Below are 11,841 nucleotides of genomic sequence, written 5' to 3' on the forward strand. Positions count from 1 at the left end.
CTTTGATATGAGTCTGCAAGCAGTTGATTATGGTCTCTGTGCAGCCACACCTCTCTGCTAATGAGAATCTGTATTTGCAGCCGCTCCCCAGCTCTAGCATCACCGCCTCAGCTCCCCCTCAGATCAGGAATTGGATTCTCATAAGAATCGCGCAAGCTAGGTCCCTTGCGTGTGCAGTTCACAGGAGGGTTCGCGCCTACGAGAACCTAACGCCGTCAGCCTCACAGGAGGTGGAGCTCAGGCAGTAATGCGAGCAACGGGGAACGGCTCTAAGTACAGAGGAAGCTTCACTTGCCTGCTGCTCACCTCCTGCTGTGCGGCCCGGTTCCTAAACGGCCATGGACCGGTACCGGTCTGTGGCCCAGGGGTCGGAGACCCCTGCCTTAGGACCTTCACATTCTGGTGCACAACTCACTCCCCTGGGCACGTGCAGCCGAGCCCCCTGGGTCTGGCCCTGTATCAGGTATCCGGGGTCTGTCTGTACACGCACATGCGCTGGCCCTCTGTTATTTCTTTTACAGAGTGTCTGTTATGCCTTTTCCCATTTTCCCTCAAAATTGGGTGTCTTTCATACTGACCTGTATTTTGGTTTATTAGGAATTTTTTAAATCTTATGATCTGCCATTATTTTCCCCAGTTTTCAAATGACTTTTTCGATTTGAAGAAAAATCAACTTGTACCATATTAGAGGAAAAGAGAATGAAAAAATAAATCCTTTCATGTAAAGGAGAAAGGGAAGCATGGGAGAGCTGGGACAAATGGGACAGAATGAGACGGTCGGTTTAAATCTAAAGACGTCAGCTGTTACACTAAGTAGAAATGGACTAAAATGTCCAATTAGGAGATGAAGGACTTTAAACTGGGTAAGAAATCTAAGTATATTTGGTATACAATATACCAGGTACCAATATATTATATATTAGAGAGTATACTGGAGACATAATATTTGGAGATACAATAAAAACATAAAGACACATTAATGGTGAAGAAGAAAGGACTAAGAAAATTAACGTGCAAATACTAAGCAAATGAAGCAGGTGTGGCCCCATAAGGCACAGGCAGAGCAGGCTCAAAGGCAGATGGCTTGTTAGAGACAGAACAGTGAACAGGCGAGCCGCAGAAACTAACAGCAGAGCCTCATGCAGCGCCTTAAACAGGGCGCCAAGCCGGAGAACACTGGGAGGCGCACAGACCCCCGGTGGGTGTGAGACTTCAACACGCCTCTGGCGCACTGTGCCCCGCTCCTCGGGAGCAGATGTGAGACACTTCCAGAAACCAGCAGAGACCTGGAGACTCCTTCCATCCCCACCCGCTCCACCCACGGGACCCCCAGGACCCCCGACCTCCTTCTCCTCCCGCCCTGCCCCCACCTCGCAGACCTGCTTTGCACAGCCAGCCCCCAAGTCCACTACCTGAGGTCTTGGGCCTGCAGCTCCGGCTCCACGAGAGCCTCGGTGAGCATGCCCTGCGCTCGGGGCCGCACCCCCTCCGCGTCAGCCGGCTCAGGCCGAGGGGCCCCCGCCTCCCCTGCCGCGGGCTGGCTGGGGCCCAGGCGTGGCTCCCTGAGTTCTCCACATCCAGTGCTCCTCTGCCAGTGTATGTCACGTTGGTCGTGCCCAGGATTCCTGACTGTTAGAGCCACTTACCACGTCCAGCTTCCAGGGTTGAAGGTGAGATGCCGGACGCCCTTCCGGTAACTCTGCCACTATGGTCATCTCTCCTTTCATCCGGAAGCTGTAACGGTCTTGTCCTCTCTAGCCTCCATAAAGTTTAAGTTTCATCAACTTAGTTTTTATAACCAGAATGCACCCAGTTGTGTCTCTTCTCACCAGTTTTGCTGAGCACCTGGTGTGCCCTGTTATCTGTGGGTTCTCCCTCAGCTGAGGAATCTTCTCTGGTGTAGGTGCCGCTTCCCCGCGCCCCCCATGCATCGCTTTTTCCTCCTGGAATTCCCATCACCCCACCAAGCCTCCACTCTCTTCCCGCATAATATTCATTTTTATTTTTGTTATGACACATTGTAATCACTACTGTTTTAAATACACAAATTGTGCCTGATGTGGACCACATGTGACTGTTAACACCTTCAGATAGGTACTTAACTTCTTGGGATTTAAGACACGAGACGGAGCCTGAGGATCAGATGGACAGAAAGAGTGACAGCAGATGAGTGACGGGGGTGGAGCTGGGCCGGAGCCCGAGCCCCCGAGCAGCCACGTCCCCCCTGCCCCCGGCCCCCGGATTCTTCCAGCCCCCGCTGTGGTCCCGCGGGTGGAAGGAGCATGTGGCAGGGGCCCAGGAGGGGACGCCACCTTAAGCCGCAGCCCTAAGTGAACCTGTGTGACAGAAACAGCTGTGCGCGGCATCCTAGAGAACAACACCCTTTATTCGGCACTAGAGACAGAGTCCATGCCACCGAGCTGCCCACGCGGCCCTAGTGGCAGGACTGCCGGAACTGCAGGCCACAGTAGCCACACGTCCCCGTCTTCGTTTCTTTGTCCTGGAAAATTCAAAGGGAAAGATCTCCTATTTCCGTACTCTACGTCAATCTAGAGACAGGTAGACCTCAGATGCTAAAAGCAGACACTGGAAACACACAGCCAACCAGGGGCGCCCACGGAGCTCCGTGGTCACTGCTGACGCAGGACGTGGCTGTGCCGGAGGCCCGGGGTCCAGCCCGCTCCACCCAGACTCGCTGGGATGCAGGCTCCCTGCCCTGGAACACACGGCTCGGTCCCCGTCCCCCTCCCGGCCCTCCAGCAGGGGCCTGGAAGGGCTGGAGGGTGGGGCGCGGAGCAGAGGCCCACCCCTCAGGGGTGGGGTCCAGCCCGGACACAGCAGCAGGGGCGGCGGTGGGTCCTGCCCTGTCGCTACACCACGTGCACCTGAGCTTTATCCCCAGGCATCCTTCTCTGCTCTAACAGCCAGTGTACTGTTCTCCTTCTCAAAGGCTCTGTGCGTGTAGTTATCAACAAAGTAAACGATCACACAGGCACCGACACGAGGGTTCCCTGGGAAAGACAGATGCCTACAAGCCTGAGGGAAAGCAGTGCTGGTGACACTAAGGCCGCTGCACACACGGCACAGTCAAAGCTGCCCTGGACACGCCCTTTATTCAGCCCCTGTCGTGTGGTCTGTGGGCAAGGCCGAGTGGGAGAGGGTGAGGCCAGCGGGGTGAGGACAGGACAGAAGGACGGGGGTCCGGGGACGGATGGCACGTTACCAGGTTTATGTACACTTTGGGGTGGCCCAGGGCCCCCCCCGCGCCGTCACACGATATCACTCGACTCCCAACTTCGCTCACAGGCTGCTCTGCTATCAGGTCGATGGCAAAGTTCTCATTCACCTGGAAAAAGACAGACAGGAGAAGCTCGTACAGACAAGCACAAACACTGGCCGCTCTCATGGAATTTAAATCAACATAGACCGCCCCCCACATACACGCACACACTGCCAGCAAAGGCACGTTCTGTACCGTTTCATTCAAATATTATCAGTGCAGATCCTCAAAATACACAAGTCGTTCCATACGTGTACACACGCCTTTAGCTTTCCATTTGGATAGAATTTCAAACTCACAGAAAAGCTGCAAGAATTACAACAGTGCAAAGAATTCGCCTTTGTCTCTACCTGGATTCCCCTGTTAACATCCCACCCCGCGTGCAGCGTCGCCTGTTCTCTGCTGTCCCTGCCCCACCCTCCCTCTCACACCTGCACATGGACACACATGCACACACATGCTCTCCTACTCTATCTGCTGGAAAAGACCAGAAGCAGCAGCCGACCCGGGGCCAGGAGCCACGCTGTCTCCATGACCACTTCCCTCTGGGGACCGGGCTCTGAACTAACAGCTGGTTCGGGGTCCCGAGCAGGAAACGTACAGATGAGGCTGAGCCACGTTGCGACGGAGGGAAAGGCAGCCTCGGACTACAAGGGCTGCTCCACGTGGGACACTGGAGCGACGACGGCACCATAACCACGAAGCACGGAAACACAAGATGCCTGACCCCGCGCTTCCACGGAGATGCGCTAAACCCACCGCCTTCCTCACTGGAAGGAATCAGCTCATGACTTTCAAGCTGGTAAAGGCAGGGAGAGGGCGACGCATTGCCCCTCCTTCCTCGGGGAGCCAGCTTCTCTCGGGGCAGGTACTCAGCTGGGAGGCACAGAATGTCGTCTGAGCTGAGGAAGCTGGAGATGCTCACCCACAGCAGCCAGAACCGGAACCAGAACCGGAACCGCCACGCATGGCCCGGCAGAAGCCCAACGTTACGGGCAGCGGCTGGACCTACAAAGACCCCAACCTGATCTGACGGGGCTGCGGGATTCCACCCCAGCTGACACACTCAGGGTGCAAAACAGCAAGATCATCTCGAAGGTCCCCATCTCTGGGGGCCAAAGCGTCCACGGGGTTGGAACTCGGTAACAGAGGACAAACACGGTCAGCGGTGGGGCCCGCTCTCCCCCTTCCAGACTCCTCTGCGGACAAGCACGCAGACGAGGCACTCGGGGTGTAAACGCTGCCCGAGGTCACTGTGATTCTGGCTCCGTGAGTAACCCCAGTATCTGCTCATCACGATGGTGAGAAGTGTCGTGCCCCGTCAGGCCCGGAGGACCAAGGCCACGTGGCTCCCCGCTCTGGCACCCAGAACCCCACGTGCACCCAGAGGGGCCCGAGGCTGCAGCGAAGAGAAGAGAACAAGGATCGATCTTCACAAACACGGCGGGAGAGGCCCTTAGCTTAGTACAATTTGAGCCCAATCCACTTGCACCCAGGAGCACCGACTGCGGAGCAGAGCCTACCCACCCGCTGCCACCGAGACACCCAGCGGTGCTGACGTCCTGAGCCCGCAGAGCGGGGGTGACACTCCTGCTTTTGGAAAGCTGTGTCAGCTAGACATGATGCCATCCCAAAGCTTTCCCTGGGATTCCTATTTCCGGAAAGGGAGCAGGAGTGAGGAAGTGCAGCCCCCTCGGAACACACGTGGCTGTGTTGTCCCCACTGCTGTCCACGCCCGGGGGCCCTGCGCCCCGAAAACGGAGCCCCACAGGGTCCACCCGACCGACAAACACAGCACGACAGCCATGCTAACCAACTTCTGGGCCCAGCACCACCTCCGCCTGAGGATGCCACGGGCGCCCGTCACTCACGGGCAAGAAACGTCGGCTTTTAATTCCACGTGTGTAACCGTGAAGTAACGAAAATACTTCCATCGCCGCAGAGGAACAGGAGGTCGGCTGGGCCCTTAGCCCCTCCAGTGACACAGGACTGCTGCAGGCCGACGGCTGCCCCTCCCCGGGGGCGGCAGCTGGGCCCCCTTCTGCATGAGCATCTCCTCTCCACAAGGCCGGCCCTTGGCGGGTTCCAGGGCAGGCTCGCTGCAGCCACACGCGGACGCTTCCCACCTTTCCTGCGAAGGCGGATCGACCACCCAGCTTCCTGCTCTCCTCGCTCCTCAGAGTAAGAGCACGTTCAGCTTATTTCTTAAAATTCACCCAAATGAAACCGTAGAGACAGTAAGATCGGTGGATACGAGATGCCATGCACCTGTCCAAACCCACAGAACGTGCGACCCCAAGCGTGAACCTACCACATAAACCTAAACCACGGACTTGAGTTAACACAAAGTATCAGCATTCAGCAAGTGCTCAACCCTGTCGCTTCTCACAAAGGCAGCGCACTCAGGCAAGAGGAGAATCACAGGGACGCTGTGGAGGGGGAGGGATACAGGCGCTCCTACTCTCATGCAACTTTTCAGCATGCCTAGAGGTCTTTTGAAACAACAGTCTCTTGGAAACCAAAAATATTTCAAATACTACTGAACGCCAAACTTTTGTCGCAAGAATGAAAGCCGGAGAGACCTGCTGCGCATCTTACATGAGCGTGGGCCCCTGGACGCCCACGATCTCGGACAGGAAAAGGCCCCAGAGATCCCGAGCGGGGAGGTCAAGGGTTGCAGCCGGTTCAGGACCGTGGTGAGCTGACGGGTCTGAGCGAGGCGACGTCACCAGCACTGCCCCCTCCATTCACACGTTACTGGCCTCACGAACTCTGGAATGTCTGGTTCGGTGTTTAAGTTGCTCCCTGATGTCTGTCCCCAGCGAGGGCAACCAGAAACCAGAAGCCACGGTAGAATTCCCAGGAGAGAGGAGTGTGACAGGCTGAGATGGAAAGCCGGGGGCAGGGTCGACCCCAGGGCTCAGGACGCACCTGCTGGAACTGCTCCATCCAGGGGGCCAGACTCCTCGCCCCACGACACCCTCAAAGTGGGAGGTAGGAAACCAGACCCTGGGGATGGACAACGTAACCAAGGTCAAAGGGAGGGGAGATGCGACTTAGGGACAGCTGAGGGTGGCAGGAAGAATCAACAGGCTGCCTGAAGGGGAGAAGTGACGCCAGGTGACTGCTGGGGAGGGGTGGAGGGAGGCCTGAGCCAGGGCGGTGAGGACTCCCTCTGAGGTGGCAGGCACGGGAGAGAGGAAGTGGGAAGAACGCAGGCCACCGAGGCGAAAGGATTCCAGTGTCCAGCGGTTGCACTGGTGTTTCAGACCCACTCAGGGAAGACCCACCCATGTGCTGTCTTCAAAAGTCCCTGAAAGGGCTTCCCTGGTGGCGCAGTGGTTTAGAGTCCACCTGCCGATGCAGGGGACACGGGTTCGTGCCCCGGTCCGGGAAGATCCCACATGCCGCGGAGCGGCTGGGCCCGTGAGCCATGGCCGCTGAGCTTGCGCGTCCGGAGCCTGTGCTCCGCAACGGGAGAGGCCACAGCAGTGAGAGGCCCGAGTACCGCAAAAAAAAAAAAAAAAAGTCCCTGAAAGAACCAGCCTAATCTATACGCTGTGAACCACAGAAAACATACTCCAAAAAGCGACTGAAAGAGTAATTTTAAAACATTGATGTGACTCTGCTTTAACCTGAGAGTCTGGCAAGTATAAGGCACAGAAGTGAAAGAAAAGGTCACGCCCATTTACACGTAAGCTAAAACTATACTCACGAGATGTCGTGTTACATGTCTCAGGGGGAAAAAGCAAAACAGAACTAGACATGTTTAACACGCAGAAGAAATGGAGAATTCCAGAGATTCTAGAGTGCTCACAATCTGGGGAGAATTTACTTAAATTTTACAGATTAGTATTTATTTCTTCTCCGTTATAAAAAGTTTTAGAAAGCTCACCTCTCTTTTGCTAGACCTTTCACTCACCTCTTTCTGACGACCTACAAATCGAACTTTCCTGTAGTCTTTATCGCCATAAACCTGAAAAGAAAAAGACGGTATGTGATTTTTTACGGCCCGATGCTGTATCTTACACCAATCATAAACGCTTCAGGAAAAGTGTTTTCTTAACGTTCAGGCCATTCACGATCACACACACCGCGAGTCCGTGTAGTTGCGCACCCAGGGGCGTTTTTCAGCAGGATTCCTAACGGGACATCAGGCAGGAGTCTGAACTGGAAGTAGCAAAAGGTAGGGAAGGAGCAGAGGAGCGCAGTCCTGGCGGAGGGGGACACCCGCCTTCGACCTCGGAGGCCCCGGAGCTCCCCTCCTCTCTGAACCTGCTCCGTGGCCTTTTCTAACAACACAGGTACTCACTCCCTCATCTTTGGGCTGCGGATCACAGCCTAACGCCGTGTTTGTATTTCAGTAACTCGAGAGTTACTACAATGTGGTATTCAACATTACACAAACACGAGGAGATCGGACGCACAGAACTGGTCATTGCTGACTCCACCGGAGGGCTCCCCACAGTAACCAAGGGGCTACCCCGGGATAACAGTCTTGGATCCGAGTTCGCTGCGAGGATGAGACCACAGTGGCTGCAGACAGCCCCTCGGTACCCCTGCGGGTAGTGGGCCCGGGGCCCCGGACGGAGGGGGAGACCGAGGACGGCACCGCAGGCGCTGGGTCTGGGGCGTCAGGGGGACTGGGGGACTGGACTGCGGGTGCGGGGCTCGGGGCCCCGAGGGACTGGACCGTGGGACCCGGGTGCTGGGCCGGGGGAAGAGGAGGGACCGGGGTGCTGGGCGACTGGACCACGGGCACTGAGCTTGGGGCACAGGGGGCAGCGGGGCGCTGGGCCCCGGGGACACGGGGGCCGAGCCGGGGCTCCGCCCACCTGGGCGCCCCGAGGGGGAGGGCGCTCTCCGCGCCGCAGGCGTTACCTGGCCGGTGTGCGTGACCTTCTCCCCGGTCGGCGAGGTCTGCACCCCGAAGCACCTGGCGGCCCCGGGCAGGCTCCGCGCCGCCGCGCCCCCCCTGCCCAGCAACCTGAGGAAGGTCACCGCCGCCGCCATCTTTCAGGCTGACCTTCGACTCCGCGCACCGACGCGCCGAGCGCCGACGCATGCGCACGGCGTCCGCGCCCCCCCCCCCCCCCACACACAACCTCGGCCCGGATTTACCTCGCCCGGTGAGGCGCGCACGCGCGGTGCGGTCAGGCAGGTGCGGCCGGCTGGTGCAGCGGCGGGCGGGGGCTCAGCCCGGATAAGGGGGGACGCTCCGCGCAACCTTAGCACTTAGTGATGCTCCACTTACAAGGGGCAGGGCAGGGGAGGATGGAAACGGAAGATGCAGTGCTTACCTTCGATGGTTACGGATAATCATGGGGAGTTACATGTTGAATGTTGTGAATGTTGGAGATGAGTCCTTGCTTAGAGGAAACTGGAAGTACATCATGTTGGACAGAGCGCATTTCTTTGTGGTTCTGGGGTTTCTGCAGCAGAGCCCAATGAAACTGCCAGTAAAGCGCAGCCGATGGCATCCCTCATGCAGGTTAGCCCCGAAAGGCCCGCTGCTCTGGAGCACACCTCGCGGTCCCGGCCCTGCTTCTCTCCTGCCCCTCATGGCGTCCTCCAAACGGCCTGTGCAGAGACCCGTCGGGATGGTCAGCTCACGGCCAGCCCCCGATGGGCGAGGGCGGTGGGCACAGGGAGCAGTCCCAGAGCTGGGGTGGAGTCGCGCATCCCACTGCCCAGGAGCTGAGGGCACCCACAGCCTGGACTCCAGGGCGGTGTGGCGATGAGAGGCGACAGTGCCCAGAATACCTCCCGGATCGGAAAGGTGTCCACGGACGCATGCTCAGAGGCAGGCCCGAGCTCACCTGGGCAGGGGCCACAGCTTGCAGCCGGGTCAGGGGTGCGCGTGCGGTGCCAGGGCGGCGCGCAGGTGCACCCCGTGTGCAGCTCACCTTCGTGTGCGTGGAAAGTAGTTGTGTCCACGCAGACACAGCCTGGAAAGACATGCGTGGCGATTTCACTGTGGAATCTGGGCAGTGGGTACGTACGTGGGTGTTCGCCATCAGTGTCTTTTAACTTTTCTCTGTGTTTGAAAGTATGTTGGAGGAAATAAATTTAACTGCAGTCAGTTAGAACCAGGGCCTATTTCCATGCGTTCCCCTGAGCCTCGCCACATTTCTCCCAGGATGTCCACTTAATACAAACATGAGGTTTTTCTAGATTTTGTTTTGACATTGATATTTATCAGCTTTTTAAAAAGTCTACTTGGTTGTGACTTCTTTTTCATTCAAAATACCTACTTTTGTTCCCATTTTTCATCCCTCCCCCGCCCCCGGGAGCGCCCCCCAAACCTTAGCCGCCCGGTGGCCCACAGGGCTGGGGGAGTCCCGGGAGGAGGGCGCAGGGTCCCGGGAGTGGGGGGCGGGCTGGGTATGCAGGGGACCGGGGAGGGGAAAGGCAAGCAGCCGGGGAGGAACCCGGCGCTCCGCGACTCCCGCACCCCCGTGGCTCCGCCTCTGCGCCCAGCCCCGAGGGGACCGCCACGTGACCCTGCTGCCATCTTCCTTCCTGGCGGACACTCCGGACGACGGCATCTCCGCCCCACTGCGCAGGCGCTGCCGAGGGCGCAGGCGCAGGGGCTGGCGAGGCGGGCTGCGGGCGGGCCCGGACTCACTCTTTGCAGGTAGGGGTCGTGGGGTGTTCCGGGGGTCCCGAGGGGCAGGGGAGGCGGCGGGAGTTCCGGGCTCAGGAAGGGCGCGTTCCGGGGACCCCTGGCCTCGGCTTGCCCGGGTGGGACGCGGGCGGAGGTCACTGCGGTGGGAAGCGGCCGCACGGGTGATCCCTTCTAGCCGGGCACCGTTCCGGACCTCGTGCCCTCTGCTCCAGCCCGCGGCCCGGCCGCCACGGGGTCACGTGGACGCGGGCCTCGTCTGGCCCCGGCGGCCGGGTGGGGGTCTCGGCGCCGGGCGGAGACACGGTGCCGCTCGCCGCTCTCGTGCCCTCCCGGGGGTCGCGCAGATTCCCGGACCCGCGGCCTGTGTCCCGAGGGCAGGGACGTGGGGAAGGAGGTTTTCTCGGGGGCAGGAGCCACCGGCAGCTGTGACAACTTTTCCTCTTTCTCCCTAGATCCAGCCGCGACATGGCCACCGCTCTCCTAAGGAAAGTGGTTTCCGCCGTGGGCCCCCTGCTGCACCTGGGTGGCCTCCCGCTCTCCTCTCTCGCGCCGTGCCACCCGCGCGCCTGCCGTCAGGTCGGTGCGCCCCCCAGCCCGGCAGCCGCGCTCCTCTCCGCGCGCCTGGTACTCGGCCTGCAGCAGCCAGCCCTGGGCTTCAAGACCAAGGGCGTCCTCAAGAAGCGGTGCAAGGGCTGCTACCTGGTCAAGAGGCGCGGGCGTTGGTTCGTCTACTGCAAGACCAACCCGAAGCACAAGCAGAGACAAATGTAGCCCTCGGGCTGGGAAATCCCTGCCCGGCGACGGTGCTGCCTCGTCGAAAGGAAAATAACAAGTAAACATTGTGTAGCCTCCGTTCTGCTGACCTTCGGGTGTTGTGGACTCTGCGGCCTGCGTCTCACCTCCTTGTGGCTCGGGATCCAGCCAAGCCTGAGACCCACCTGGGAACGTGTCCTTCTTAGCTCCTGCGCAACCTGTGTTTGCGCTCGGGCAGAGGACCGAACATCGGGGGGAGGGAAAGCTGGCTTTATCCCACGTCAGAATGCAGGTTCTTTAGAAGACCACCCTGTGCGTCGGCTCTCTCTCGGCCCTGTCTCTGCGTTCAGCCACACTGCTGCTTCCCTGTGGATTCAGACACGTGTTCTCAACATTCCCATCTCCAGGATAAGCAGGGAAGGCCGTGATAGCAGTCTTTAAGTCAAGGGAAATTTAACTTGTTTATACATATATAAAGGTATTTGGGGCATTGATTAAATATGTTTGTCATCCTTAGTCTGAGACTTGAGAAGTGTGTGCGCCCACGTGTGTCCATGGGTGCAGTGTGCAGTGTATGCATGGGTGCAGTGTGTGTGTGTGTGCACACGTGTGTATGCAGTGGGTATGAGCTGCTGCTGTGGACTCTGCAGACTGTGACCTGGAGCCAGTGGTACTCAGTGTCCTGGTGTCGCCTGTCACGGGGTCACAGCCTGATGAGTTTTTGAATCATCCTTCTCTCCTGGGGTTATCAGCCTCTGTTTGATCTAAGATAAGAGCATGACCAAACCCCTTGCAGCTCATCTACTTCCCGATACCTGGATGGACCAGCATTTAGAGCCCTGAGATTGCAGCACAACAAAAAAGTCGGTTTAGGTCAGAAGGCAGCAAATTACAATCCACAGGCCAGATCCAGCCTGCAACCCATTTTTGTAAATAAAGCTTTATTGGAAAACAGCCATGCCATTCATTTATGTTTTGTTAAACCTACAGCAGCCAAAGTAGTAGCTGAGTAGTTACATCAGAGACCTTATGACCTGGAAAACCTCACATGTTTACTATTGGGGCTGTATTTGCAGGAAAAGAGTGCCAGTCCCCTGTTTAGATCATTAAATAAGTTTCGTATCCTACGATTTGACACAACCTACCAGAAACAGTTCATGTTTTCTCTATTATCCATATA

The 11,841-nt window shown here is 57.9% G+C and overlaps 2 protein-coding genes across 4 annotated transcripts; one reads left to right on the forward strand and one right to left on the reverse strand.

The window, feature by feature from the left end:
- Window positions 1-2,368: 2,368 nt before the first annotated feature.
- NDUFS6 (NADH:ubiquinone oxidoreductase subunit S6) lies at window positions 2,369-8,327 on the reverse strand. Its single transcript, XM_060009692.1, has 4 exons — window positions 8,162-8,327; window positions 7,203-7,256; window positions 3,224-3,346; window positions 2,369-2,500 (listed from the first exon to the last, which is right to left on the reverse strand). Exons 1-4 carry the CDS (start codon window positions 8,291-8,293, stop codon window positions 2,435-2,437), a joined length of 375 nt encoding a protein of 124 aa, XP_059865675.1. The 5' UTR covers window positions 8,294-8,327; the 3' UTR covers window positions 2,369-2,434.
- Window positions 7,462-11,610, forward strand: MRPL36 (mitochondrial ribosomal protein L36). 3 transcript variants are annotated; one of them, XM_060009690.2, is made up of 2 exons: window positions 7,462-7,833; window positions 10,361-11,610. In XM_060009690.2, the coding sequence occupies exons 1-2, from the start codon at window positions 7,664-7,666 to the stop codon at window positions 10,677-10,679; spliced, it is 489 nt and encodes a 162-aa protein (XP_059865673.2). In that variant the 5' UTR covers window positions 7,462-7,663; the 3' UTR covers window positions 10,680-11,610. The 3 variants fall into 3 exon arrangements, with proteins under 3 accessions (XP_059865673.2, XP_059865674.1, XP_059865672.2); XM_060009691.1 differs by lacking the exon at window positions 7,462-7,833 and adding an exon at window positions 8,392-8,441; XM_060009689.2 differs by lacking the exon at window positions 7,462-7,833 and adding an exon at window positions 9,577-9,917.
- Window positions 11,611-11,841: the final 231 nt, after the last annotated feature.

This window comes from Delphinus delphis, chromosome 3, assembly GCF_949987515.2.
Source record: "Delphinus delphis chromosome 3, mDelDel1.2, whole genome shotgun sequence".
Classification (NCBI taxonomy): Eukaryota; Metazoa; Chordata; class Mammalia; order Artiodactyla; family Delphinidae; genus Delphinus; species Delphinus delphis.